At 40.1% G+C, this 26,911-nt stretch overlaps 1 protein-coding gene and 1 non-coding gene across 2 annotated transcripts; one reads left to right on the plus strand and one right to left on the minus strand.

Annotated features, from left to right (window-relative positions):
* Positions 1-309: 309 nt before the first annotated feature.
* On the minus strand, positions 310-26,833 carry OPN5 (opsin 5). Its single transcript, XM_036109005.2, has 6 exons — positions 26,704-26,833; positions 22,719-22,838; positions 18,951-19,121; positions 14,834-15,168; positions 3,680-3,921; positions 310-534 (listed from the first exon to the last, which is right to left on the minus strand). Exons 1-6 carry the CDS (start codon positions 26,831-26,833, stop codon positions 471-473), a joined length of 1,062 nt encoding a protein of 353 aa, XP_035964898.1. The 3' UTR covers positions 310-470.
* On the plus strand, positions 5,043-5,149 carry LOC118551296 (U6 spliceosomal RNA). Its single transcript, XR_004925006.1, has one exon. It is a non-coding gene; the product is annotated as a U6 spliceosomal RNA (small nuclear RNA).
* Positions 26,834-26,911: the final 78 nt, after the last annotated feature.

Below are 26,911 nucleotides of genomic sequence, written 5' to 3' on the forward strand. Positions count from 1 at the left end.
TGCAAGAATCAGAAGCATCCACCAGTCAAAGAACCACAGTCCCAACATTCACCCACCCACTTGAATGGACCCCGAAACTGCCATCCTGGCCCTACATTAAGAAATAATAATGACGATGTAATGAAATTAAGTAACATCCTAATAAATAAAATGATGAAACATTTTTCTTAGTATCACAGACTTAATACTTTGGGGCATGACAATTAGGTTTTAAAATATAATAAAAAGAAAATTCCAGGGATATTCCTGGTAATATTCCTAGTAATATTCCTTAAATAGTATCCTATAATCTAATTTCCATTTGGCCATTGGAATTTCCCAGCAAATCCTGGCTGAAGGGAAAAGAGGGAAAGTGTACAAAATATAAAAATATAATATAAAGAGAAAAGTGTAGTCACAATCAAACATCAACAGCAGTGAAGAGGCAAACATGTGAATAATTGTGTCCATAAGTGATGCTGTGTCCATCTTCATACCTCTTGATGGATTTCCAGCACAGCAGAAGACTTCCCGACTGTGGTTACAGTGTGCAGCCTAAACACAGGAGAAGGAAAACATAACTTAACATATATACACACACATACACATATTGTGTATATATATCATAGCGGGCATGTCTACCAAGAAGATTATATGCACAAGACTTGAATTAGAATGGAAGGAAAATAATTCACTTTAAAACATTCAAAGTCAAGAAATCCCTTGAGTGGAGCTTTCCAAAAACAAGCCACTTGTTCATGACACATTTCCTATGCCCCAGTGAGTTTCCCATCCTCAGAACAAAATTCATTGCCTCCCTATCGACCTACCAGTCAGTTGGCCCTGTGACTTACCTACAAAGAGTGTTCTTTGGAAAGAAGTAAAGTAGTCAGGAGAGTTTTATTAGAATGTCAATGCCAGGATTTAGGACTTTGTTTTCTGTTCTGTATCTTTACTAAAATACTAGGAGTGTAAAATGCCTCGATCCTTCCACTATGTACCCCCAGTATCATTTGATCATTTATATTGCATCTAAGATTGGCCTAGCACCAGAAGTCTGGTTCCCCTGTCACTCAGTGGTCTCTGTGTAGGTCGGGGGGAGAAGCCTCTGACTACATGAGCTGCACTCCTAATGTGTTTCTTTCCCAGGCTCTGGTTCACCGGCTTTCAACAACGGCTGGGTGTAAGAACCATCTGGGAGAATGAACCAATGAAACAAACTAATGACGCTTGGGCCCAATCCAGACCAATTGAAGCCAAATCTCTGCAAGTGGGGTCTAGGCAGGGGTTTTTCAAAGTTCCCTACTTGACTCTAATCCACAGCCAGAGTGGAGATGCACTGGTTATGAAATACGGGAGACTACATCTGGATACCCAGATGTGATGAATAATAGCATTTCAAGATGGGCTCTTGGCCATATTTTTTGCTGTAGTTCATCAGCTTTTACCAAAATCTCAGGGGACTCAATTTAGGGAGGAAAAATGAGTTAACTTTTAATGAACTGTAAAAATTACTCAAAATTTATTTCTACAATCTCATATTCAACACATTAGCTTTTTTATTTGAATTCAGAATATTTCCCAAGAGGGTCTCCCATTATAAGCAAATTCATTTCAGAGCTCAGAAGAGGAAAAAACAAGGATATCAATTAATCTAGTTTAATTTGATTGAATTGTTCTAGTAGTGCATTAACCACTCTGGACTAGCTTTAGACCACTTCAACTCATTCTATCAGCCTCAATATTACCATTTTCTTAGCTCCTTAATTACAACAAAGATGAAAAACAGAAAAAGTGTTTTTTGCTTCCTTGGAAAGTTCTCTGAAGGAGAGCCTTCCAAAAATCAGCAACTCATCACACCTCTTTAGTGTTCCAAACTTGAAAACCCAAGGACTCCTTCTTGCTTTCAGCACTACTGCCTGCCTGCTTTTTCCACTGAAAGCTTCGAGACTCTGGAGTAAGGAAACAGCATTTGTCTTCCTCCAGCAAAGCAATTGTTGTATTTCATAGAAATAGCTAATGGGAGCAGGTGAACTGAACGGATTCTTGCCTGGCTGGCTTCTCCAAAGGTCTGTGGCCCCAAGTCACTGCCTTCCTCATAAATTTCTCTCTTTTCATTATTGAGCATTGAATATTTATGTGCTGCTCACACTTAAAAGCAAATGTACAGAACACAGAATCAGTCCAAGGCAAAATTACAAGGTAGGTGAAATTTGCCTTCAGCCATTCCTGTCAAATTCCCATCATCTCTTTCAGAGGAAGAAATGCCCATTATTTTCTCCCACAACTGCTCTATTAAAAATACTCTCTCTAACCTGCATTCATAATAAAGTATTAATAGTTGATAAGGGCAAAGTGTTATTACTGCCAAAGTAGATGCATTTTAGCATTTGAATTTATTCAGTTCAACAGAAAAGGCATTAACTACCAGCAATGTGAAAGAAAAAACCCACTAACACTTGTTACCCAGCCCTCTCCAAACACGCATTTGGTGTAATTCTTACAGTTTCAAAAGATGGGTGTTGCAATCAGCTCAGCCCAATTCTAGGCTCATTTTCCCGAAGATATGGAAAAATCAACCAAACACTCGTCTTTTATCTCCAAATTGTGTATTTCTTCCCCTGTACCACAACAACAATAACAATACTACTTTTTCTTAGTGCCTTTTTATTTTTTTTTTCATTTGATCCTGTACCCTACATGGTGAGGAACCTAAAGGTCAAAAGATATGTCACTTGCTCAAGCGTCGTAAAAGAACAAGATAAAGACCCACATCTTCTCCTAGCTAGTTCTACCTTTTTTTCTCCTCTGTTCCCTACTTAATCAGGAAAAATAGTACCAAAAAATAACTAGACATCCAGTGAGTAAGAAGTAATAGAAATCAGAGAACCTGGACCTTCTCAACAACCCTCACTTCAGACCATGCTCTCAGGTGCCTGATCCACATTCCACTGCTAAGACTGGCCCTGAATGGACACAAAGCCCACACATCGTCCTCAACTCTTTACTCACCCTGAGCCTTTAGGAAAAATGGTGCTGGATCCCCGGACTCACTTGTTCATTTTATAGCAGAAATAGTGTAGACTGTTTGGAAACCCAATAGACCTGAATTTAAATCTCTGCTCTGCTACTTCCTGGTTGTGTAAGCACAGGCAGCTCACTTAACCTTAACCTCACTTGCACCTCCATTTCCTTATCTGACAAAGAGAAGGTACAATAGGGGCTCTTGTGAAAATAACATAAAGAACCTGTCAGAGAGTAAAAATGTCACCTCCCTTCTCTCCTTGCCTGCCCAAATCCTATACTCATAGCTAATGGTAGAAACATCCCAAACAGGAGAATCTTTTCTGTTGGGAGAACCTAATTTTGGATCAATGCCATGTGGAACCATACTCTTGGAGTAAAATGGATTTGGTCCCAGATAAGGAAGAGTGAGAAATAGTGGCCGCTCAAATGGACATAGCTTCCTATCTTAGTTGCTCTACAATCAGAAATGGGATTACTTTTCTCATTATCTACCCATGACATCCAACCCAACATATCTGATGACTTGATTTCAGGAATTTTGATGAACAGAAAATCCTCTTTAGACTACTCCTAAGTGATGAGCTCTAACCCTAAGAAGACAGCATAACAGAGTGGCTTGGACCCCACGGGATTCTGAAACAGTAGCATTCATTTCTGGCTTCTGAAATTTTACCTGAAGTCTTCCAAAGATTTCTTCTTAGTTGCTTTCAAACGACCAGTTTGGCAACAGGCAAATTTGTAATCAATGACCTGGTAAATGATGGGGTTGTACATTGCTGCTGATTTTGCAAGTAGGGTTGGCACTACAGAGAGTTGTATGGGGATGGAGTCTGGCCTTCCAAAAGCTGACCACACAGAGACCACCGCGTAAGGAATCCAGGCAATCAGGAAGCCAGCACAAATCAGCATTGCTACCTGATGAGGGAAAGCAATAGAACAGAGTCAAGACACCTGGTGGAAATTATGGGGGGGAGGAGAAGCAGTAGCTCATTTACACCCAAGAAAGTCTATTATTTGTCCATTTACCTTGCCTGTAGGAGACATTTCCTATGTGGACTTCAGAGATGTTCAGCCAGAAGAAGTTATTACAATGACTTATCCCATTTACCACATCCTATCCATTCTTCACTCCAGAATTTGAATGTACCAAAAAGACCCAAAGTTTAACCCTATAAAAGCTGTCAGATTTTACGTTGGGTAGGAAATGATGCTAAGAAGACATCCATGCTCCTGAAATTTCCAGACTTCTCAACCCACATTGATGGAAAATATGTTCCATCATATTTGGAACTAGATGGAAAACACGTTCACCTTGAAGAAATTTTAAATCACTCTTATTTGCCTCAGGAAACAGAAACTCTGCCCTTTTTGGAAATTTTAATATGAATCTTCCTCAGAGATTTCTGTTAAGTGTTACTTCTTTTGGCTCGTTTTCTCAAGTGTGAGGCTTGGATAGTGGAAATTCACTAGAAATAAAATAAAATAGAATCACCAAGTTTTAACTAAAGTGACACAGTGGCATAAAGCAAGACTTTTCCAGAAAGCACTTTTCTCTCCCACAAAATTATAATTACCTTAGGAGCCTCTTAACTTTCAGATCAAAGAATAATTAGAAAGAGGGTTTTAAACACCCTCACTGGTTTCTTACCATCTGCAACCCAGTCCCTGTACTAACGTAGCCCTAATTAATGCCCTGTAACTACATACCTGACCCTATAGATTATCTCACTTGAATTCAACAACCGCTTTTTACCAAGTGCTCGGTGCCGGACACAATGCCAAGTGCTGTTGGGGACACCAGCCCACCTTAGGGCCTGGTTGTAGCCCTCTGGAATACAAACTACAGTACAAAGAAGAATAGGATTTAAGTACCAGCAGAGGAGGACCAAATTACATGGTACGGGGCAAATTCAGAACGGTCTCATGAGGGACATGGCATATAACCTGCATGTTGGCAAGTTGAAATAAAGGACTGGTAGTAAGATCAGCGTGAGCAAAGGCACAGGTATGTGTGAGATTTGCATAGAAACTAGCAAGTACTTGCTTCAGCAACACATACACTAAAATTGGAATCATACAGCGAAGATTAGCATGGCCCCTGTGCAAGGATGACATGCAAATTTGTAAAGCGCTCCATATTTTTGGGGAAAAAAAAGAAAAGAAACTAGCAAGCAATTTACTTTGGCATATAGATGAGGCTAGAAAGAAAGATAATATCCATGTATTCAGGGTTTTGTATAACTTATGACCGGGCTGCCCTTAATTCCACATGCTTTGAGGCCCTAGTAGGTTTCTGAGCAGGAGACTTAATGAGAACCGTGTTTAGGAAGATTTACCTGTAAAATGAAATGGCACAGGAAGAAATTGGAGGTAGAAAAATCATTGTTTATTCATTCAATCAACAAGCATTACTGAGCATCTCCTATATGTTTTGTGTCGAGGATCAAGCGATGAACAAAGCAGACACAATGCCTGGCCCACATAGAATTTCCACTTTTAACAGGTTTGTTTAGGCAACAGTCTAAACAAGAAACGAAAGGGCTGTTCCTCTGAATACTGACACTGGCAACTGAAGCCCAAGCCTTGGTGTTCATTTTAAACATGAGCTATTTCAGGTCCTAGTTAAGAGAGAGTGTACTAACTTCGAAGTATCTTTATACTATTACCTACTGCTTTTCTATAAAATAAATAATGAAACGATATTCAAATTAGCACTCTGGGTAGTGGACATCTGCTTTTGCAAATCGACCAGATGTCTTTCATTTCCTCATAAACTTTAGCATCGCCAGCATCCCTTCTACCCCTAGGCTGTTGTATGGAACTGGCATCACGTGACCCAAGCCTGACCAGAGGACGGCATGCCCCTAGCTACAAGAGCAAGAACAGGGATGGGCACATGACTAGGAAGAGCATCATCAGACCCATCTTTATGATTTGTAGGAAAAAGGGAGCTTCCTTTTATCTCTGAGTTCCCCAAAACCCAGGAAAGATGAAAAGATGGAGCTATCTGAGGCAGGCACCACATCCTCTTTCCCCATCCTCTCATTTAAGAAGGAAAAGAACAGTGTTCCCAACATGAGAGTCATGACATGCTAGTGTAGAGAATCAAGGATGAGGAATGAGACACAAAATGTTTTATTAGTAACAGAGCAACAATATTTATGCATGCTTTTTTGTTTTAGAAATCCAAGTGGCTAAGTTCTTTTATAACAAAGTCATTTCTATGCATGTGCATTTCAATATGCTCCCATGAGAACAGAGCTATTGTATGCAAGGAATGGTCTATAGCCCTATTTGACCTGCAGAACAGCCTGTCAGTAGGGTGTTTATCCTGAGAACCCCACATTTGTGAGCTGTGTCAACTAAGAAGCCTGGAAAATCCACCATGTGTCTCAGGTTATAAAATTCCACCTAAGAAACTCAGGGCTCATCTCTAAATATTAACTGCAGCTGAGACACACCTCAGTTATATCCATTTCACTCCATTTTACAAATAGAGTCTAAATCTCAAAGAGATGAATGAAGTGAGCCCACACCTCCTTCGAGTCCTGATGCCCTGTGTCAGGGTCCTGCAGCCTTACTTTAAGGTCCTGAGCCAAAATTCTTACCTGTGCTTAACGGTTATCAACCAGACCCAGATCACACATGCACTCCTCCCTCTCGCTTGCTTGCTTGCTTGCTTTTTTCCCACCTCTCTGCAAAGGGTTACCCAGGAGAAATTGTATTTCATTTGGTCTATGTGACTTTTGTTTGTAAATGGAATGGATGCCTCAAGGCTCAAAGTGAGGGTCTTTTTTCTAAATCCCCAAATAAACAATAACATAAATAAAACTTGCTTTAGCAGATGTCTGGGAACTTAACATAGCTCCATCCTTTCTCTTTGGTGACTCATCTGATGATTTCACAGTATCTCAAAAGCTGTTTTCTGTGTTGCTGTCAAAGTCATTGACAAAAAATAGATTAACACTTAGTCCATAATATTTTCTACATTTTACATATTTTCTACTTTTATGAGAGTGTGCAATGGGGAGAGAAAGGACTTCAAACATTTGCATTATGTTATCCTTTTTAAAAGGACATCAGAGAATTAACCATGCTGTGGTTTTTAAACACATAGCGAATGAATCGTTGTGGTTTTTCTGATTAGGATAAAACTAAGTGCCTTAAACTGAATGACTAGAAATCAAGTTTAGAGCAGAAAGAGGGATAAAAGCCTAGATCTGAAAGCACTGCAGAATATTACTTTGTATTTGAAGTGAATACAAAGTCAACATGAGACCCATTTATTTTCTACGATCTTCTCCTGTTAAAATATACTCCACAAAACATTAAAACATTAAATATTAAAGGCATTTTAAGATAAACTCCATAAAAGTTACAAAACTTGCATGTTACACTCATTTTCCCAGTGTTTTCTACTCAAAGTGGAACATGTTTAATCTTTCATCAGTCTCTTTCCTCATTTCTGAGTGTGTCCTCATTTTCATTTTCCAGAATTTCTATTCCAAATATCCTGAAACCAGATCTAGCACAGACACCTGGACCTGTGAGCTTTTTTCTAAGTTGTTTATTTTTTAATCGCTTCACATGTATCACTGCCTTTTGGTTTACTGGAAAAGCAGTAAAACTTCAATTCTTAAATTAGGCAATTTTTGTGGGAGGAAATTCACAGAATATGTGCTTGGCTTCTACAAAGGAATCACACATCTGCAACCCAGTTCACTTTAAATATATCTTGCGGCAGAGGACTAAAGGATATCTGTACGTTCCAGCTACAGTCCAAGTTGGCATTAAGTGTCACATGGGCAATATTGTCCATAATTGATCAATTGATCAATTAAAGCAGTAATAGAACAATGGGATTGAAAGTAAATTCTCCAAATTATATAAGCCTCTGTCTTTGGGCCCAATTCATCTGAACCATTCCAGCAGATATGATTTCCAAGAAGCAAAGTCCTGCCCTCTCTCCGTGCTGAGGCAGTGTGCAATAGTGCAAACATCGTGGATAGAGATACTCGGGTTTGGATTCCAACTGTGGTTCAACTCCAATGACCAGTGTGAGTGAGACAGAACCCCTGATTCTCTAAGAGTTGGCATTTCAGTTCTTGCACCAGGCTCCTTTGCTCGGATATGAGTAGGGCTTCAGCCAACGTTTGAAGCTGTGTGCTATCTTGAATAATGAAATGGATGAGAAGAGGACATGGAATTGATGTAGAAGTGAAGTTTACAAGGAGAGCCAGAAAGATGGAATAAATTCCCTACCAATAACAAGATTGACCACATCACAGAACCAGCTAGACTACTGAAATCAAGCATATTGCAGTGGCTGGGGTGAGATAAGGTCACAAGAAGCAAGATCACTACATGTGTGCATTGAGTAAATGGCAGGGGAGTATACAATTGACCAGAACATACAGATAATAAGATTTGGTTTTCCTATCTTGAGTCTAGCTGGCAAGCACATGGATTTGCTCCCAACTAATCAAAAAAAGAGAGAGAGAGAGAGAGAGAGAGATGAAAAGATAGTAATGTAAGAGTAAAGGCCAGTTATGAGGCCACCTCCCGCCATATGTAGTCAGCCTGCCATTGAGTGACACTACCAATGGCAAAGAGGAAAGGGGGCAACTTAGCAACCGTGACCTACCTTCATTGGCCCTCAGTTCCTGATATGTATAAAAATAAGGGTGATATTTAGCTTTCACACCATCTTTGAAGAAATAAAGTCATTCGACAACTCTAAGCATGTCTAATTTGAGTTTCTTCCTTCCATTTTATCAATAGAATGACAACTAAGGCCAACTGTCCCAGATCCTTCATCATGCACTTAGAAAGAAAAGAATTCTGAGAGCTTTGCTGTGTCTACCATTATGTGAGCCCTGGGGGTGATCCAAGTAGAAGATATTAATTTGTACTTAAAAAAAAAAAAAAGACCTAGAAAAAGGAGGGGTCTGCACTTCCCCGCTGCAATTTTCTCAAATCTTAAAATACCACTCTTCTATAAACAAGCAAAAGCTGTGATTGAAAGGAGAGGATGTAAATTAAGTCGTGTCACTCTGTACATCTGTGTTGCAGGGTTTGGGTCTAAAACTGAACACAGCATTCCCCAATGAGGCAGCGGCTGGCAGGAAATACAAATCTCTAAGTATCTGGCTCAACAAAACAAGGGAGACTTCACTGTTCATTATAGACGAACCAAGCCCTTAAGGTATGGAAAGTGCTACTCAGTGGGGAAATGTACTCAGGTGGAGAGACCAGGTGGTTTTAGCAGTCAGAGCTATTGCTGTCAATCCAACCAATCTAGCCATTTTTATACAACTGAGAGTTTTAGAAGGTAACTTAGACAGCATTTAGTTCCCCTGCCCCACCTCCTTTCACAAACAAGAAAACCAAGGCCCAGCAAGGAGAAGTGGTTTGTCCAAGGTGAATCTGTCACAATTCTGAGTCCAAGAAATGGACTTCGGCCAAGTGGGACAAGAAAAGGAATGGGTTGGTTAGGACAGACCATCACTGGGAACGCCAAGCCGACAGAAATGACACCCAAACCGATGGCCTGAACCAGCTCTAATGCAGAAAGCACTGCTGCAGCCATGCCCGGGGGAGACATCTCCCTGCCTCTCTGCTGGTATCACTGGCCCCTGAGACAGACTGGCTGGAGCCTAGGGTCATAACCGTACTCCACCTGCAGGGGAACCTTGGAAAGTCAATGACTGGTCCTTCCGCATCTTTTTTTTTTTTTTATGTTATGTTAACCTTCCGTATCTTTTAAATTAGGAGTCAGCCTTTGCTTAGACATGTGGCTCCTCCCCTCCACGACCCAAGACTCAAAATGTTGGAAACTCCTCAACACAGAAATTCCAAACACAGACAGGGGTTCAGCCACTGGCAGCAGAAATAAATAACAAATGTCAGCTACGTGAGACTCCCGGTGGGCTCGTGGCAAAACTGGGATTGACCCCAACTTGAAATTCTTTCCTTCAACAAATATATATTTTATATGTATTTATTTATATATTTGTATTTATATTTAACTTGTATTAATATAATATAATTAAATGTATATTATATTATTTATATCACATTATATTATAATGTTTAATGTATCATGTTTGAGTCCTAGGGACACAAAATGAACAAAAGGATATGGTTGTCACTCCACAGGCCTTACTGACGAATGCTAAAGCCAGACATTGGGCAAATAATCACAAAAATAAGTATGTAATTATAAATTAATTATAAATTATGACCTGTTCTAAGAAGAAAATGTAAAGACAGCATTGCCCCATGGTAATAGGAAGATCTGAATTCAATTTGGGGAATGCTTTTCTGGGAAGTGACATTTAAGCTAAGAACACTTATGAGGAACCAGAGGAAATGAATTAATTAGTTTAAAAAATAAAAAAGCAACGCAGTTCAGCTTTCCCACATACTGCCCTTAGAGTCCTCCCAGGGGGTTCTCTGAATATGAACCTTCAATGATAAATAAACTGGATGAGCAATCAAAGAGAGGAATCATGTGAGGAAAGCAGAGATTTACATTTATAATTTTTAAAAAGACTTCACGATCAATGTGAAATAACAAAGCAAAACAAAATGCCTGTCAGTTATAAAAGGGACAGAGGAACTCAAGCCAGGGATCAAGGGACCACTTAACACTCATCAAGGTAATTAGATTAACTTAATTTATTCAATTATGTATTCATTATAGCAATCTTGATTAAGCATCTAGTAGGCACCAGACAGCGAGGCTCAGTAGCAAACAGGATGTGTAACACTTGAGTTCACCTACCTACTACTTGCAAAGAAGGACAAGCATGTGGCTCAATAAAGTGAATGTGTCAAGTGCTCTGATGGCCTATTGCAGACGGACTTAAACTAGCCAGGGGTGATCAAGAAGGCTTTCTGGTGGAAATAAAGGAAATTAAGAGAAATCCAGATGCCCAGAGGATCTAGACACTACTTATAGACCTGGAACTCATAGATAATCTATCTGTGCTAAATGAATAAGTATTAAGTACTAGTCCATACAGCATAATAATATTTGGGAAAATTAGTCTATGCCTCTGGTATTTTCTTCCTGGGACTCCACCGCCCCCCTCATTAAAGCAGAAGCAAGAGTGTTCACTGCATTGTGTGAAGATTTTTTCAAGCCAAAATACCCAAAGAAGTAAACCATTCATTTCTCAGCTTATGAGTTTTAAAATAGAAATTTAAATCTTACAGGAGAGAAAATACTTGAGAGACAGGGGTTTTGAGTATACAAAAAATGACATTGAGTACCCAAAGCCAGAAACTTGAAGGACCAGAGGCATTAATCTTACTAAATGGGGACAATTTTAGAGGGATGCGCATGATTACAGGTTTCCCACCCAAGAGTGGGTAAGGGTCTACAGCTCAAAGGTGAGGGAGGACCTCAGAGGAGCCAGTAACTGACCTTGAGAAACTGTCCTGATGCTACTCCACAGAGCTGAGCACAAGGGGCCAAGGATGGTGTTGGGGAGCAAGAGACCCTTAATGCATCTGGGGATCTCAGAGCCAAAAACTTGTGCCTTGCTTCCCAGGGTCCCAGCCAAGCTCCCAACGTGCACATGATGAATTGCAGTCAAAGGACAGGGAAGTAGCTGGAATTGCTGATGAACTTGAAGAGGGCTTCCAGTTGGAACAAAAAGGATGTAAAGTGACCCATGACAACTGATGATTGAGACCAGAAAGAAACTTAAATATCTCAGCAATACCAGGGGCAATAAATGACAATTAGACCAGGAGCCCCCACCCCCTGACACCATGGAATTATAAAAGCCTCCCTAGAATTTATAGATAGCCCTGGGAAGACAAGGAAGACCCCCCAATTCAACTGAATTTATCTTGATTGTTTAATATTAAGTTTGTTTTACAAAGTCATATACAGGCAAATGAAAATGAGATGATACTGAGTCATAGAAATATAAAGAGAGTTTTTGTTTGCTTGTTTGTTTTTATTTCTTGGTCTTTTTTTGCATACCTCTGTTGGCAATCTGTGAAGTTTCAGCCTGGTACAAAAGTCTAGCAAAACCATCATTCTTAAAAAATTAATTCAAGAGAAACTACAAAGCAGAGAGAGATTTGTAGGTGGGATGTCAATTTTCAGGTGGATAAGACCAGCCTGGCAAAATGCAGGCCCAGATAATAACCCAGCTGGAAATCATTACAGTACCCAGAAAAGTAAATTATTTTAATCCCAGAATCCAAGAAGGTGGCCTTTAAGTAGTAAGCTTTTAGACAAGGCTATTCTAAAAGATCAGAAGCACCAAGTGAATAAGCAAACTGCCAATCCTGAGAGGTAGTTGAATGGAGAAAAAGCTTCTTAAGACTATGAAAAGGTCCAGTGTGAGGTTGTTTTTACTTATTTTTACTCAGTAGAAAAAAAATCAAGATCAAAATTAAATGGTAATTGAAAACATTTTAAATTTAGCAGAGAAGATGCCAAAATAGAAAGTTGTGTTTATCAATGTGTGCTGAATTTTGATTTATGTTTTTTGCATAAGTGTTAATAATTAGAAGCATTTTATATTCAGGTTATTTTATATAAGTTTTATATATACAAAAGAGGTACAGATATATTGTATAATATATAACATATATTATGCCATATAGACATTATATATAATATAATGTCATTTAGTATATGTCAGAAGAGGATATGTTTAAAATAAGATCATACATATAGATGCCTACACTTTTCATTTAACATCTCTTCGGGCTGGGTGAGCCTGGTTATTTGTTCTATGCAGTCCAGTCCAGGCCAAGGAGACTGATAACCACAAACCAAATTAAATGGTGCGTGCCAAGTTTCACCTCGCATGCATAACGAGCTTCAGAATCACTCACTAAACAAATTGCCCACCGTCCAGAATACACAAAGAACCAGATGCTAGGGTATTTATGAAAGCTAGCTGTGGGTTGAGTTAGGCAATTCAACTAAAAGGAGAGCATATGATTAATAACACACTCAGAGAAACTGGAGAAGGACCTCACAGGAATGAGGATCTGGACTCGCTAATCAAGACCATCAAAATGTCTTGAGGCCAACTCCATTGGAGGGTGGCAAGAAGAGAGAGGAGGTCATATGACATCTCAGCAGCTTTCTGGTATGCCAAACTGCAGGACTACAAGGTAAACTCGAATTGACCTACCAGTGTGATGGACATCACATCATTTCCTTGAACATACTTCCATAAAGTATTGAGAAGGAAAATTTTTATTATTGTTGCATTCACCTTGTTCTTAGAACAGTACTTGGTTCTGAGTAGGGTTTGGATTAAACGTAATCCAAATTTAACTTGGATTCATTTATTTGGATTAATACTTTTTTTAAAAGTCACAGATAAGAGCTAAAAGGAGAGCTGGAAATGAACTTAAATCATGACCTTGGATTTTATGGAAATATTTTTTTCTATTTTACAGCCAGTGATAAGATAAAAAGCATATTATGATTCCTGATCTTGTATTTTTGTCCAGGTAGAACTGCTCTATTATTAGATTATGAGTATAGATTTAGAGTAACGAAAACTTCCTTGGAGCTTTCTTTTACTCAGCATATGGAGTTTAGGAAGTAAAGGTCAACTGGAACCATTAAGAATCTCTAGCTCACACTGTACGACCAAGAGATCCTTGTACCATCTCAAAACATCTGTAATGTGAAAAGAGGAATATTACCAGAACAAAGGCCCTGACTTACTACAAGAGAGCACAGGCCTGAAGGGAAATGTTACTATAGGTCCTGAGACAAGTGGTCTCCAAATTAGGCTGTGAGGACACGTGAAGTTGGGATACCAATAATATGATTGATTGATACCAGAAGGAATGGTTAGAACTTCAATCTACATTTATTTTTTTATCTTTAAAAGTAAAATAGAAATTAGGGCATACTAATGTTAATATACAATTTGATGGTATTAGCTGTATGTCATTTATATTGAGTATGTGCTGGAAAAATATTTTGTTCCATATAAACGTAAGACAGGACAAAAGTGGGAAGACCACTGCCTTATACTTTCCCAGAATTCCTAAAAGTTACAAAAGAATGAAGGAACTACTGTTTCTTTAACACCTTCTATGCACCAAATGACAGAATAACATGTGTTGTCTCATCAAATCTCCACCACAATCTGAGGAGATGTTACTATTCCTGTTGCACAAGTGAGAAAATAGAGATTCAAAGAAGTTCAGTATATAGCTCTGGATCACAAACTTGGCAAGTATTGGTAATGGAATGAGAACCCTAGTCTATTCTCAAAATGTGTGTTCCTTTCCTCACATTACAGTATCTAAGGAGCTGTCAGCTCTGAAACTAGCATTTACCAAGGGACGTGATCCTGCAGAAACTGCTCCTGTATTAAGATAAATTTCCTATAGGATAGTAGATACGGTAAGCTCTTACTCTGTAAATAATGTGAGGTGGCAGAAATGTCCCTAATCACGCCCACCAAAGTCAATGCAAAACAGTATAAATACTGTGAGGTATTTTATGATGCGTAAAAGTTATTATTATGACTTAAATAATTTTTGAGAACCAAGAATATCTTATTCAATAGAGAGAATAAGCTCCAAGTAGAGCCACCATACAAATTTAGTAAATATTAGAAGTGTGTGTGTGTGTGTAAATGAGAGACAGAGACAGAAACAGGGAAAAGAAATACTACAAAGGTTTAGATAAATAATAGCACATTTCAGAAGTACATAAAGAATAGAGATTCTAAAATTCTCCCAGCCCCCAACATTCCCTATCCTCTTTGCCCTATGACATTTTAATTGATTAGAAAACCCCTCTGTAAATTATTACTGTAGTTACCTTGGTCAGTTTCATCTCCAGCACATGGCTGCTATGTATCCGACTGTCGAAATGAGCTACTTCTTTAGAGGAGGACTTAACCTTGGCAATGATCTTCACATAGGAGAACACGATCACAGCCGTTGGGAGTAAGAGGCAGAAGAAGAGGATGTTCAGGATGAAAATCTGGCCACCCACGGAGGCCTGGGCCAGCCACCAGTCCAGCGTGCACGAGGTTCCGAAGGGCTCAGGAGCGTAGTCCCCCAGACCGACCAAGGGCATGGTGGTCCAGAAGGAAGCATAGGCCCAGATGACTGCCAGGCAGATGTAGGCGTGCTTTCTTTTCAGCCAAACCCCTGGAGGTAGAAGAAAAGCATTACCGGGATGTAATCTGCCCTACACCCGAATACCTCCCCTCGATATGTCAAATTCCACATCCAAAGAGTTATTCCATTGGATTCTGGGAGAAGTGGTCAGATAACTGAATTCTGAGGGAGAGTGGAGTGAAGGGAGAAAAGTTCCAGACCGTGGGCCTTTTTCCAAGCGAATAAAATCAGAAGTGCTTTCACAGGGAAGGTTTCCATAGGCACGCAGGAGCCTCAGGAGGGGTAAGTGATAAAAGCTGAGGAAAGGGGACAGTAGAAAGATGAGAGGATGCCAAAGACAATGAAGGAAGGATCTTAAGAAAGCACCCAGAATGACCTTTGAGATCCTATCCAATACGGGGCCAACTGGTAGAACAGAAGGACCAAGCCCCCAAAAGCATGTATTAATGGTTCATCCAAGGTAGACTCCTTTCGGGAAAGTGAGAACTGATAACACATTGCTTGTGCCTTTCAATACCCTTCTCCATAAAAGCTTTCACGTCTCTTATCTCATTCATCTTCCTAAGCGCTTGTCAGTGGGGGTCGGTGGGCCACAACCATGACTGCGTGCTGAGACGGTAAAGTAGCTGACCCTGCTTCATGGGAGCAGGTTTTGAATCTTCAAACGTGACAAACACAGCAGTCATGCTCACACAGCCATAGCAAGAAGGGTAGAGAATCTAGGTAGGTTGCATCATGTTCTGCAAAAGTAATTCTGTGAAAATACTTTCAGGAAAACAAAAAATGAGCTCTAGGTTTTTCAGAACTAGTTTCCATTGACCAAAAGAGATCTCCAAGAAGAACTGGTGTAGTCATCTAAGAAAAGCCATAGAGCACTAGTGATCCCTTTCCACAGTTTACCATAACCACCAAAGACAGGGCAGCCTGAGCTAGTGCTGCAGCCTCCTCGTGAAATTACCTCCACACCCCATTTATCACCTCAAAGAGAAAGGGCCAGAGAAGTAAATCCTTACTGCCTTGGTTTTGGAGTAGCAGAGAAGAAATATCAGAACACAGTCAACAAAAGCCAAATGATCTCTTCAACACAGACTCAAGGCCTGCTTCTGCTCAGAGCCGTATGCAGTTTGGGAAGTCAGTAGGGCCTAATTCTTCTCGTTCTAGTGTTTGACCCTCTTCGTGTGCCCTTTCTAGATGCCCATGTTCTTAGCAGTAAAATGGAGGAAATAAAAATACATTGCTTACAGGTTTTGATAAGGGTTCGATGAAATAATGCAAGGCCTGATTTGCAAACTACAAAGGACTACTACATTAACACAGATTTTTACTCCTGTGTTTGTCTCAGCACTAACAAGAAATATAGATTGTATCTATACTCTGTTGTCTCTTTTTTTTCCTCAAATACATGGCATTTTGTATCATAAAATCCAAATTTCTCAAGCCCAACCAGAGTGAGGTAACAATCATGTAGCCACAATATATGTCAGCTCCTGATTATCCATTATAATGGATAAAACATTGGCACGGATCATCACATATATTTAGGGGAATGTGCATACGCATACGTATAAGCATTTATGGTTAGGGTTACTTGGCGAGGTGTTGTATACTTACATTCGAGTATGGTGAAAGGCTGTCAAGTACAGGAGGGAGTAGATTAGTAGATTGGTTCTGTGTTGCTCCAGAAGTCAGAACTAGGACCAATGGGTGGAGGTTACTGGGAGGCAGTTTTGTCTCAATATAAGGAATAACATTGTAACAATGAGAGCAGACCAATCAGAGAATGGGCTGCCTTGTGCAATAGTAAGCTCCCCGTCACTGGTCCCTGGAACTATTCAAGAAGAGGCCAAGTGGCTGTCTGTCAGGGATGCCTTAAAACAGTTTATCACATTAATGGGAGAAAGGTCTCCATGTTCCCAAGCGGTCTTCTAATTCCAACATTTTAAGACACTGTGTAGAGGGGTTTAATCATGAGTCAAATCAAATGGTGAAACCATTCTATTGAGGTTCAATCTTAAAAGAAGCTGGAAAAATATATACAGTTCCCATATGGAGTGATGCCCTGCAATGATGCTGGGGATGGGCAGTATCATCTCTTTAAAGGACACCAAGTCTTAATTCAAGGAAATATTTAAAAAGCAGAGAAATCAAGGTATTCCTCATATATCCCCAGGAAGTTGAAATTCTGCCTTCTCATCTATAAAATCTGTAAGTATACTTACAATCTACTTGATACGACCAAAAATAAGTTTCTAGAAAGTATAGGACTCTCAAGTCATCCAGAATATACATAATTGAATATTTTTTATTTTATTGGAAATTCTGATTTAAGTTATTTCTATTGGAAGGGTTAAGCTGTTTAGAAAAAGAGATGCAAATTAAAAAAAAAAAATGATTGCTAGTTTGTGAAGATGATGGTCCATGACCTTAACCTCCCCTGCATGGTTTCCTTGGAGTCTGGGACTATAAACTTTTAAAATATAAAGGAAAAGGGGCGCCTGGGTGGCTCAGTCAACCAGTTAAACATCAGCCTTCGGCTCAGGTCATGATCCCAGGGTCCTGGGATCGAGCCCCGAGTTGGGCTTCCTGCTCAATGGAGGGTCTGCTTCTCTCTCTCCCTCTGCCCCTCCCCCTGCTCGTACTCTGTCTCTCGCTTTCTCTCTCTCAAATAAATAAATGGAATCTTTAAAAAAAAGTGCTTTAAAATGTAAAGGAAAATTCTACCACATTGAAAGTATCACGTCAACTTGATCCTTCCCACCTCGGGCTCCAGACCATCCTCCGTCTCCACGGTCACAACTGTTCTGATTGACAGATTAATAAACAGAGCAGCTTTTTCCAGAGGAAGCCAATACTGCTCCCTGGTTGCACCTGGTTCTCAGTATTAAACGGAAGGGCCCAAATTCTTCTCTTTGGGATTCAATAAGTTCCCAGAACCCCAAGAAGCAAAAGTAATAAAAATTTATTCTTAACATGTTGAATGGTCTCATTATTTAAAAAAAAGATCTTGAGCCTCTGGAAACTTTTTCATAGCTGGTTCTACCCCCATCAATGCTTCTAGTCCCTCATCTTTCTACCTATAATACCACAAAAAGAGTGTTGAGTGATATTTCTGCGTGTGTCCTTTCTTGCCAGCACAGCTGCACGGCTTCCTAACTTAGATCTGGACTTTTTGGAATTCCTCATCTCTGAAATCACAGGGACCCTGAGGCCTAAAGGAGGATCAGAAACATCTTTCTTATAATTACATTTACCATGTGGGGAACCAGCTAAAACATCTCGGACCTCACGTCCTTTCAATGCATTTTATTTCTTTGTTTGCATGGCAAAACACGGTAGAAGCTTACACAGATTATACAAGGAAATGATGTTTGCCAAAAGCACTGTAGCCAAACACCAGACATCCCTACAAAAGTAGTATTAAAAGAAATCTACAGGGCGCCTGGGTGGCTCAGTTGGTTGGGCGACTGCCTTCGGCTCAGGTCATGATCCTGGAGTCCCTGGATCGAGTCCCGCATCGGGCTCCCTGCTCGGCGGGGAGTCTGCTTCTCCCTCTGACCCTCCCCCCTCTCATGTGCTTGCTCTCTCTCATTCTCTCTCTCTCAAATAAATAAATAAAAAATCTTTAAAAGAAATCTACATTGACACAGTTTCAAATCTTTAAACTTATGTTAGAACAAAATGGGCTCTAAATAGAGATACTCTTAGTCTCTTAGGTTATTAGTAATCTTTGTTCATTACCTATCGGTACAATATTTACAGTCTGACAATCCACTAGTTTTGACTATCAGGGAATGAGAAGCCTTCATACTTACCATACGATAAATAGCAGATTTTCAGATATCGATCCAGGCTGACAGCAGTCATGGTGATGAGACTTCCACAGCCAAAGAAAAATCCAGCCCATCCATACCAGCGGCAGCCAATCCAGCCAAACACCCAGCGGTGACAGAAGCAAGAGATGATCATGAACGGTTTGCCTACAACTAGAGCGCCAAGCAATTTGTCAAGGGAAATTCCCTCCAGTTAAGGTTACCCACCTGCCTCAACTCACCCTTGAGTTATATTCTATTCAGACAAGAGACAGCTATTTTAGTTAATGTTAGGTTCAAACTGTTTGCAACCACACCCAGATTTCTGGGATTTAAACCATTCCTCAAAACAATAAAATAAGACAAAATCAGACAGGGAGACAAACCATAGAGACTCTTAATCATAGGAAACGAACTGAGGGTTGCTGGAGGGAAGGGTGGTGGGGGGATGCAGTAACGGGGTGATGGACGTTAAGGAAGGCATGTGATATGATGAGCACTGAGTGTTACAAAAGACTGATGAATCAATCACTGGCCTCTACCTCTGAAACCAATAATACATTATGTTAATTAACTGAATTTAAATTTAAAAATATTAAATTACAAAAAAATAAAAATAAGTAATAAATAATAAAAAATAAACTATTCCTCAGCCTCTGTTAGTGTTTTTGTGTTTTTTACTTTCTAGAAAGCATTGTTCTACTTTAATTTACACCCCGCACCCTTTGTAATCAGCTATTGTATTCAATCTTCACCTTCCCGGACAGGAACATGCTGAAGAAGCTCTCCACGACCTCTATGTGATCTATCATCTATCTATCTATCTATCTGTCTATCTATATCTATCTATCATAAGGCTCCCTAAACTTATCGCATTAGGAAAACCAAGTAACTGATACTCACAGGTGCCAGCCCTGCCCCCAGGTGTGTCCCTTCTTCAGTAAACAGAGGTACACCCAAGTTCCTGTTAGTGTAGTCAGTTAACACATATTTCTTAAATGCCATCTGTAAGTCAGACACACATCTCCTCTAGTTTGTCTAGTTGTCCAGGTAGCTAATTTCACACTCCATCTTGCTGGACTGTGCACCCCCCTATTAGGGCTTCCTAATCCCAGTGGTGAGGAAACTGAGTGTAAAAGAACTGTTTCTTATTCAGCAACTAATTACTCAGTGCCTCTTATGTAACAATTACAGAGCAAGGTGATAGGGGACAAAGTGGAGGTCAAGACTGACAAATGTATTTAATAGTAGGGAGAGCAGATAAGAGAAATACATAATTTGTAATATAAGATATGATACGATGGAATGATAGTCATTAGTGCTGAGAAGAAAAATGAAGCAGAAGGAGATAGATAGAAATTGTTGTTTTATATCAGGGGATCAGGAAAGACCTCTCTGAGAATGTGACATTTCGGGAGATGTCTAAATCACTGGTAGAGATCACAGGTAAATGTCTAGAGGGGAAATATTCTAAGCGGAGGAGACACGAACTCAAAGCTTGAGCTCAGTGTCAGCTGGGTGGATGCTAAAAGCATCAAGAGACAAGTGAAAGTGACTCGGATGCAGTGAAATTAGTGTCTGTTGTGGCTGGGACTATTTTCAGCTTCCTTCTGGAGTGGAGCCTTTGGTAAACCTTTGGAACATCATCTAGAATGCGTCTCTCTTCTTCACTTCATAGAATAGTTCTGAACCCGGCTGCACACTAAATCACTGGAGGAGTTGTTTTGTCCTGCTTTGTTTTGCTTGGTTTTGTTTTACTTTAAGTATCAATTTCCAGGACTCTAACCTCCAGAAAGTCTGATTTAATTTATCTGGAGCAAGCTCAGACATCAATATATTTCCATATACTTTTTTTTTAGCTCCCCAGGTGATTCTAATACATATATACAATTGAGAGCCACCGGCATGTAACCACAAATATTAGTTATATAGATGAAATACACCTGGTCTCCACTATGCACTTCAAGGTGCTTATAATGGGATATAGTTGACCAAGGAAAAAAATAAAACAGACAAAAATGTTTAAGGTTTATTGGGGTGGAAAATGTATTAGAGATACTCAAAGTTGAAAAATGATCTGGGTTCATCTGCAAAAGCTATCACATGGAAGAAAATGCTTTCTTGATGAATTACTCTGAAGACATAGGCAGAGTAATGAGGTGGTTTGTGCAATTCTAGAGCAGATTTGCTTGGTGGAAAGCATTTTCAGTGTATTAGACCACTGAAGGACATTTTTATTCAAGCTTAGCCTAATTCAGCCTTAAACATGAACCTGGTATTATTCGCTGGTGAAGGATGTGGATGAAATGGTAGGTTTCATTCGAGCATTTTACGTTCAGTACCAGGGAGAGAGCCGTCTGGGCTCAGGAGAGGTGACCGGGAAAGCCATCATTCATGTTGCGACACCGCCATCGTGTGGCTATTACTAAAATTGCAGCCATTGTGCAGCCTTGCAAATTGCCCGGGGTTCCTTTCAGCTGTTTTCATCCCAGGAGGCCTGACACAATATGCTTCTCTTAATGTGCATGTGCATGTCCGATAAGAGCTCATGATATTTAAGCCTGTCCATACTGAGTAAAGCCTTCCCAAGTAACGAACACCACGCAGACTCTCAAGGGCAACACATCTGCTAGTGATAAACAGTGACTCAATAGGTAGAGGCTTATTTATTGAGCCTTGTTTTTGGAGATTGGCAGCGGCAGAAAAATCCACTTATGAAGGGAGAAACAAATATCAGAAAACATTTTTAAAAGGACGTTTAGATGGGGAACTGCTAAAAGGTTTCCAGTGGAAAGAGGAGTTGCTGTGTGCTGTCCACACTCAATTTCCCCAATTCTAGTAACTTAAGACCATACTCCAAACAGCAGAATTTGGGATCCAAAGGCACGTTCGAGCGTATCTAGGCAACCCTGGGACTTTATAGATGAAAGCAAAGGGAGGCTACTTATCCAAAATCATTTATATTTATAAAAATTAATTACAGTTAAAGAGAAATTTTATTCCAGTTCCTCCTTGGTTGGGTTATCAGAGAAGCCAAAGAAGCAAGAAATAATCCAGTGGTTTCCAATTTTGACCTCATATTAACTTACCTGATAATACCAACTTTAAATATCCTGATGCCCAGGTAACATTCTCAACCAATTCAATAGAAATTTCTGGATATAAAACCCAGCTGTGAAGTTTTTTGCTTTTCTGTTGTTGTTTTGTTTTGTGTTTTTTAAGTTTCCCAAGTGGCTTTTTTGTGCATCCAGTTCTGAGAACAACTGACCTGGAGGCTTCCTATGCTTGCAATCAGTCCCGAAGCCACACTTCAATGTACCAGCAGGTCAGCTCTCCCGTCTTCCTATACTCACCTCTCACACTGTCTTCGCCCATCATTTAAGCTTCAAGACCTAGCCCCTTGGTGTTTATTTTAACAGAGTCCCGTGTGGGTGGCAGGGGTGTAAAGGAGCTCAACACAGTGATCTGTAAGTTTCTGTCTTCTCAATCATTTAGCCAGTACACTTTGAGGTGTAGCATTACAAGGTATCATGCATCATTCCAAATTGTCTCCTTAGCATCTAACATGCTCAGCACACAGAAAGGACTCAACAAATGTTAAATGGATGAGCTCTTTAGCCTGACGACACTCCGTTGACTTACCACAACCTCTGTAAAGATGATTGGTGAAAGGAGGAGCGAAAGGAGGTGGGGTAGGGGTGATCTCTGAGCCAGTGAGGACTTTAGAATGGGGCACAGCTCAAACCCCCAAAGAAGAAACGGTTGTGTTACCTGAAATGCCCAGATCACAGATTGCTAAATTGATAGTCATTATTTCCGCAGGTCTCAGCTTCTTCTTTCGTCTAGAAGACATATAAAGGACATACCCGTTTCCAAATGTGGACAGAATCCCTACAAGGAAAAATATAAATTCCCATTGTCAGCACCAAGATTTGGAGTTCACTCAGATATGAAACACTTCTCAATTTCAAAAATGGACACCATAGATTTAGAGGGTAGTGAGAGGACTCTAAATAAAAATCTAAATTAAGAAGATGAAGTAAAAAGCATGAGTTGCAAGTGACAGGTGAGGGATGGGTTGCCTCCAAAGGGATAGGAGTCAGGGATTGTAAGACTGAACTTACCCAGAAAAAGGAACTGCTAACTTCCCAGTGAAGTTCAGGAGGGGGTGGGAATCCCCATGGTCAGTTCTTGTACTGGCCCCCAGGATGGAGTATTTCCTCCGCCATTTTTACCGAGTATCGGCTCTATAGAACTCCCTCCCTCTAAGAAGTAGGGTTAACCCCTTGGCTCTTGGTAAATTCTGATGCTGAAGTGACCCCAACCAGACAAGGTGCTTTCACTATCACTGTGGACTGCTGAGGGAGCACCAGCATTCAGGAGAGGCAGAGGCCAGAGTGGGCTGGCATAACCCCCTGCAAGGAAAGGGTCATCTCCTGGAGACACATCCCAGGACTTTTTGCCTCCTGAGGACACATGGACGCTGGGTGTCTGCAGCTACTTCTGGACTAGGTATTAAGGGGAAGTAGGTGACAGTGGATAATATGAGCTCTCCCCTCCCACCAAAGGGAGAGAATGTGACCCTCAACCCACCAACCTGCAAAAAATGGTATAAATGTGTTCCCACTTTTTTATATCCTTTTATTAATGACTAGTTGGCTTTGGCATTACAATGATACTGTTCAAAAGTTCTTACAAACCCAGTTTAAATCCAAAAAGACCCAATCCCTACTGACTTTATTTAAGAAAAGAATACACCTACTTCCATAGCTTAACATGTAGAGTAGATTTCTTCAGGAATTCTTGCTTCATAGTGTAGCTGTGTATAAATGAGAATCTGGTACAGCTGCCTTTAGTAGTAAGGAATAAGGAGAGTATTAACAGGAGAAACCCAGATTTTTCTATTTTAATTTCTACTTCTCCACCACAATTCATTTTGGGGGCAAGGAAAGAAATGTGTGTTTCAGCTGATGGTATGAAACCACCAGGAACGAACTGCATTGTGCTCTTAGGAAATTATGAATCCCTGGAGTCAGAGCTGCCTAATGGTCTGTTAAAACCTCTTTAGCTTTCCTAAGACAGAAGAGGAAAAAATAGACGAGATTACGGAGTTCTAGAGCAAACCAACTAAAATGAAACCTACATCTCATTAAAGGAAACCAGCTAGCAAGGCACACTGGGAAATTAATATGCAAACATGGCTTGAAGAATTTTAAACAAATGCTTTCTACTTTGTATCCAAGAAGACTAAAAACAATAAGCATACATATGCAGTTGATACACAAAGCTCCTTTAAGCACCCTTTGTCTTCCTACTTCTCTTTTAAGAATATTGGTTTTCTTATTTTTCCTTTCTTAAATTATCTTTACTCGTGTTTCATGTGCCCAAAGCAGTATCAAAAAATAGTCAACTCTCTATGAGCTGCATGTAGGTGATTCCTATAGGCAATCTTATCCGTAGGGGATTATCAAGAGAATGCAAACATTTTTGATGATAGTTGAGGAAAACAAGATTAAGAAGCTAAAGGCTAAAGGCAGGGGTGGGGGTGGGGAGGGACATTTTTTGATTATCAAAATCCTGAATCTTTCTAGGAATACAAAATGATGAAATCTCATATATAGACTGTTAATAAACCAAGTATCTATAATAAAAGAGTTGAAGGGTGGAAATGGGTCTCTAATTTATTTCTCCTCTATTCCAAACTCAGATTTATCTTTTCATCTTCCAGTTTTCCCTAAGACTTCCAGGATTTAACAAAACTCACTGAGAATGTCATTTCACTCTGGTCCCTTAAAAAGATATCTGGGCATATCCCCATACCTATCCTAGGAGGGGTAAAAACCAGACATAGCACCAAGTCCAAGACTGGGTCTAGATGAGTCCAAATCCCTCCAAATGACCCTGGCCTCATCCTGAATGACTGTTCTGGAACATGTCTTTGGCTCCACCCCCAGCTCCCTGAGTCACCTGATGTTCCCTTTGTTTGGGGACTCCTCTTGGACCTATTTTTCTAGCTTCACCTCGGCATGCCCATTTGAATCTGACCGTGAATTTTCCTTCCATCCCCCCATACAACAAGGGAGAAATTTTCCTGATTCCCCCACCCACCCAGCCTCATTGCCTCTCTTCCTAAGATCTTCCATACCAGGGTGGGGAATGGACTGTGATCCCTCTCCCTCTTTTGTTTATCTGGAGTGCTATTTTTTAACTCAATTCTTGCAATTGGTTGAGACAAATTCAATTTTTAAGATGTCAATTTTTCCGCCTTTTCTGATAATTGAAAGTACTTATGTTAAATGAAAATGCATTGTGGGTTTTACTACCAGATAGTCCCTGTGCAGAAAGAGACTTTGCCCATTTTGTTCACTGTTGTATTCCCAGAAACTTAAACAGTGGCATAGAAGGAGCACTCAATATATACTTGTGTTTGAAAGGACACGAGGGTCCATTGATAAGAAATAGAATTTAAATCAGTGTGATAATTGCTAATCATAAAGCCAAGGACCCAGGGAATCCCTTTACAGTGGAATTTCTGATTCAATCTCACCGATTCCTTTTGCCTCAAGCACTGACCATAGAGGTGTCGCCAGACTTTTCTAATGATTTTTGCTAATTTCAGGAGGTTAAATGAAATTCTTAGCCCGTAATAAATAGATGAGAGAGAGGGAAGGAGGGAGAGAGAAAAGGAGAAAGAAAGAGAGGGAGAGAGGGAGAGAGAGAAAGCTTGACCCAAATCTGAAAAGATTAAAGGCAGACACACCTAAAGACGTAACCCACCTGTGTACTGGTGACCCAAATTTAAAACAACAGTCTTAAATTTAAGAAGTTTTGTGGTCGAATTCTAATCGCCTAGACTAATGCTGTCCAATAGAAATACAATGTAAACCAGAAATGTGAGCCATATGTATTTCAATTTTTTCCTGGTAGCCACATTAAACAAAGTATCTAACCTAGTATAGGCAAAATGGTATGGGTTTGACATGTAGTCAAATTGTTTTAATTAGTCATGAACTGTTTCACATTATTTTCGCTAGTGCTAAGTCTTCAGGGTCTCGCGTATATTCACACTACAGCACATCTTTTGGACAAGTCACTGTTCAGGTGCTCAGCAGCCACACATGGCCATGGCATTGGATAGCATAGTCTGGAAGCAGGTGCACCATGTTTTGGATGATGCACAAACTTTTTGACCCTGGGCTGACTCCCATTTTATTACCAATACATTTTTTCAACTCTCACCAAACTCACTTAGTGATGCCATCATAGAGCAACTCTACTTTAGGTGCAGCAAACTTAGTGTGTCCATTGTGACCACAGCCCGGGGACTGTTTCCTCAGTTGTGACAAGAGGAGGCTGAACTAGGTGATTTCTAAGGTCCATTCTGAGCCTATCATCTTATGATTGTATCAAAAGCATTTTTTTTAAGTAAAAGCACTCTATTTAAATAAGATATCATTATCATTAATTTTGTTATTCAGAAGACAAACCTAGTCCTAAAGCAACCAAAATAGTCTCAAGATAAATGATTTCATTGTAAAACTTCTTTAATTATTGAGGGAATAATAAAGATAACCAAGTCATTTCTATGAAACATTCACTGAACCCCGCAATGTGGCCCCCATCTTCTACCTTCCTCCCACTCTCCACCTCCGGTCAAAATATCTGTGTAAGTTTGTGAATCCTTGGGCAAGATCAATATATTAGCCTGTGCATTTTCTAGATGCAGTCTTCGCACAGAAAAATTAAGGAAGCTTACCAATTATTGTTAAGTAAAAGCCAGCCACTAGATCCGCTTCCCAGGAAAGTTTGGAAGCAAAGGGGTCCCCTTCTCGAAGGTAGTGTGGCAGGTGCTCATCCTGGGGCAGGGCTGTGTGGTTTAGCGCCATGCTGTGCTCAAGGGACAGGAGTCTGGAAAGCAAATCAGTAGAGATGGCAACAGACCCGAATAAGCCAACTTGAACCAG

Source organism: Halichoerus grypus, chromosome 9, assembly GCF_964656455.1.
Source record: "Halichoerus grypus chromosome 9, mHalGry1.hap1.1, whole genome shotgun sequence".
NCBI lineage: Eukaryota > Metazoa > Chordata > Mammalia > Carnivora > Phocidae > Halichoerus > Halichoerus grypus.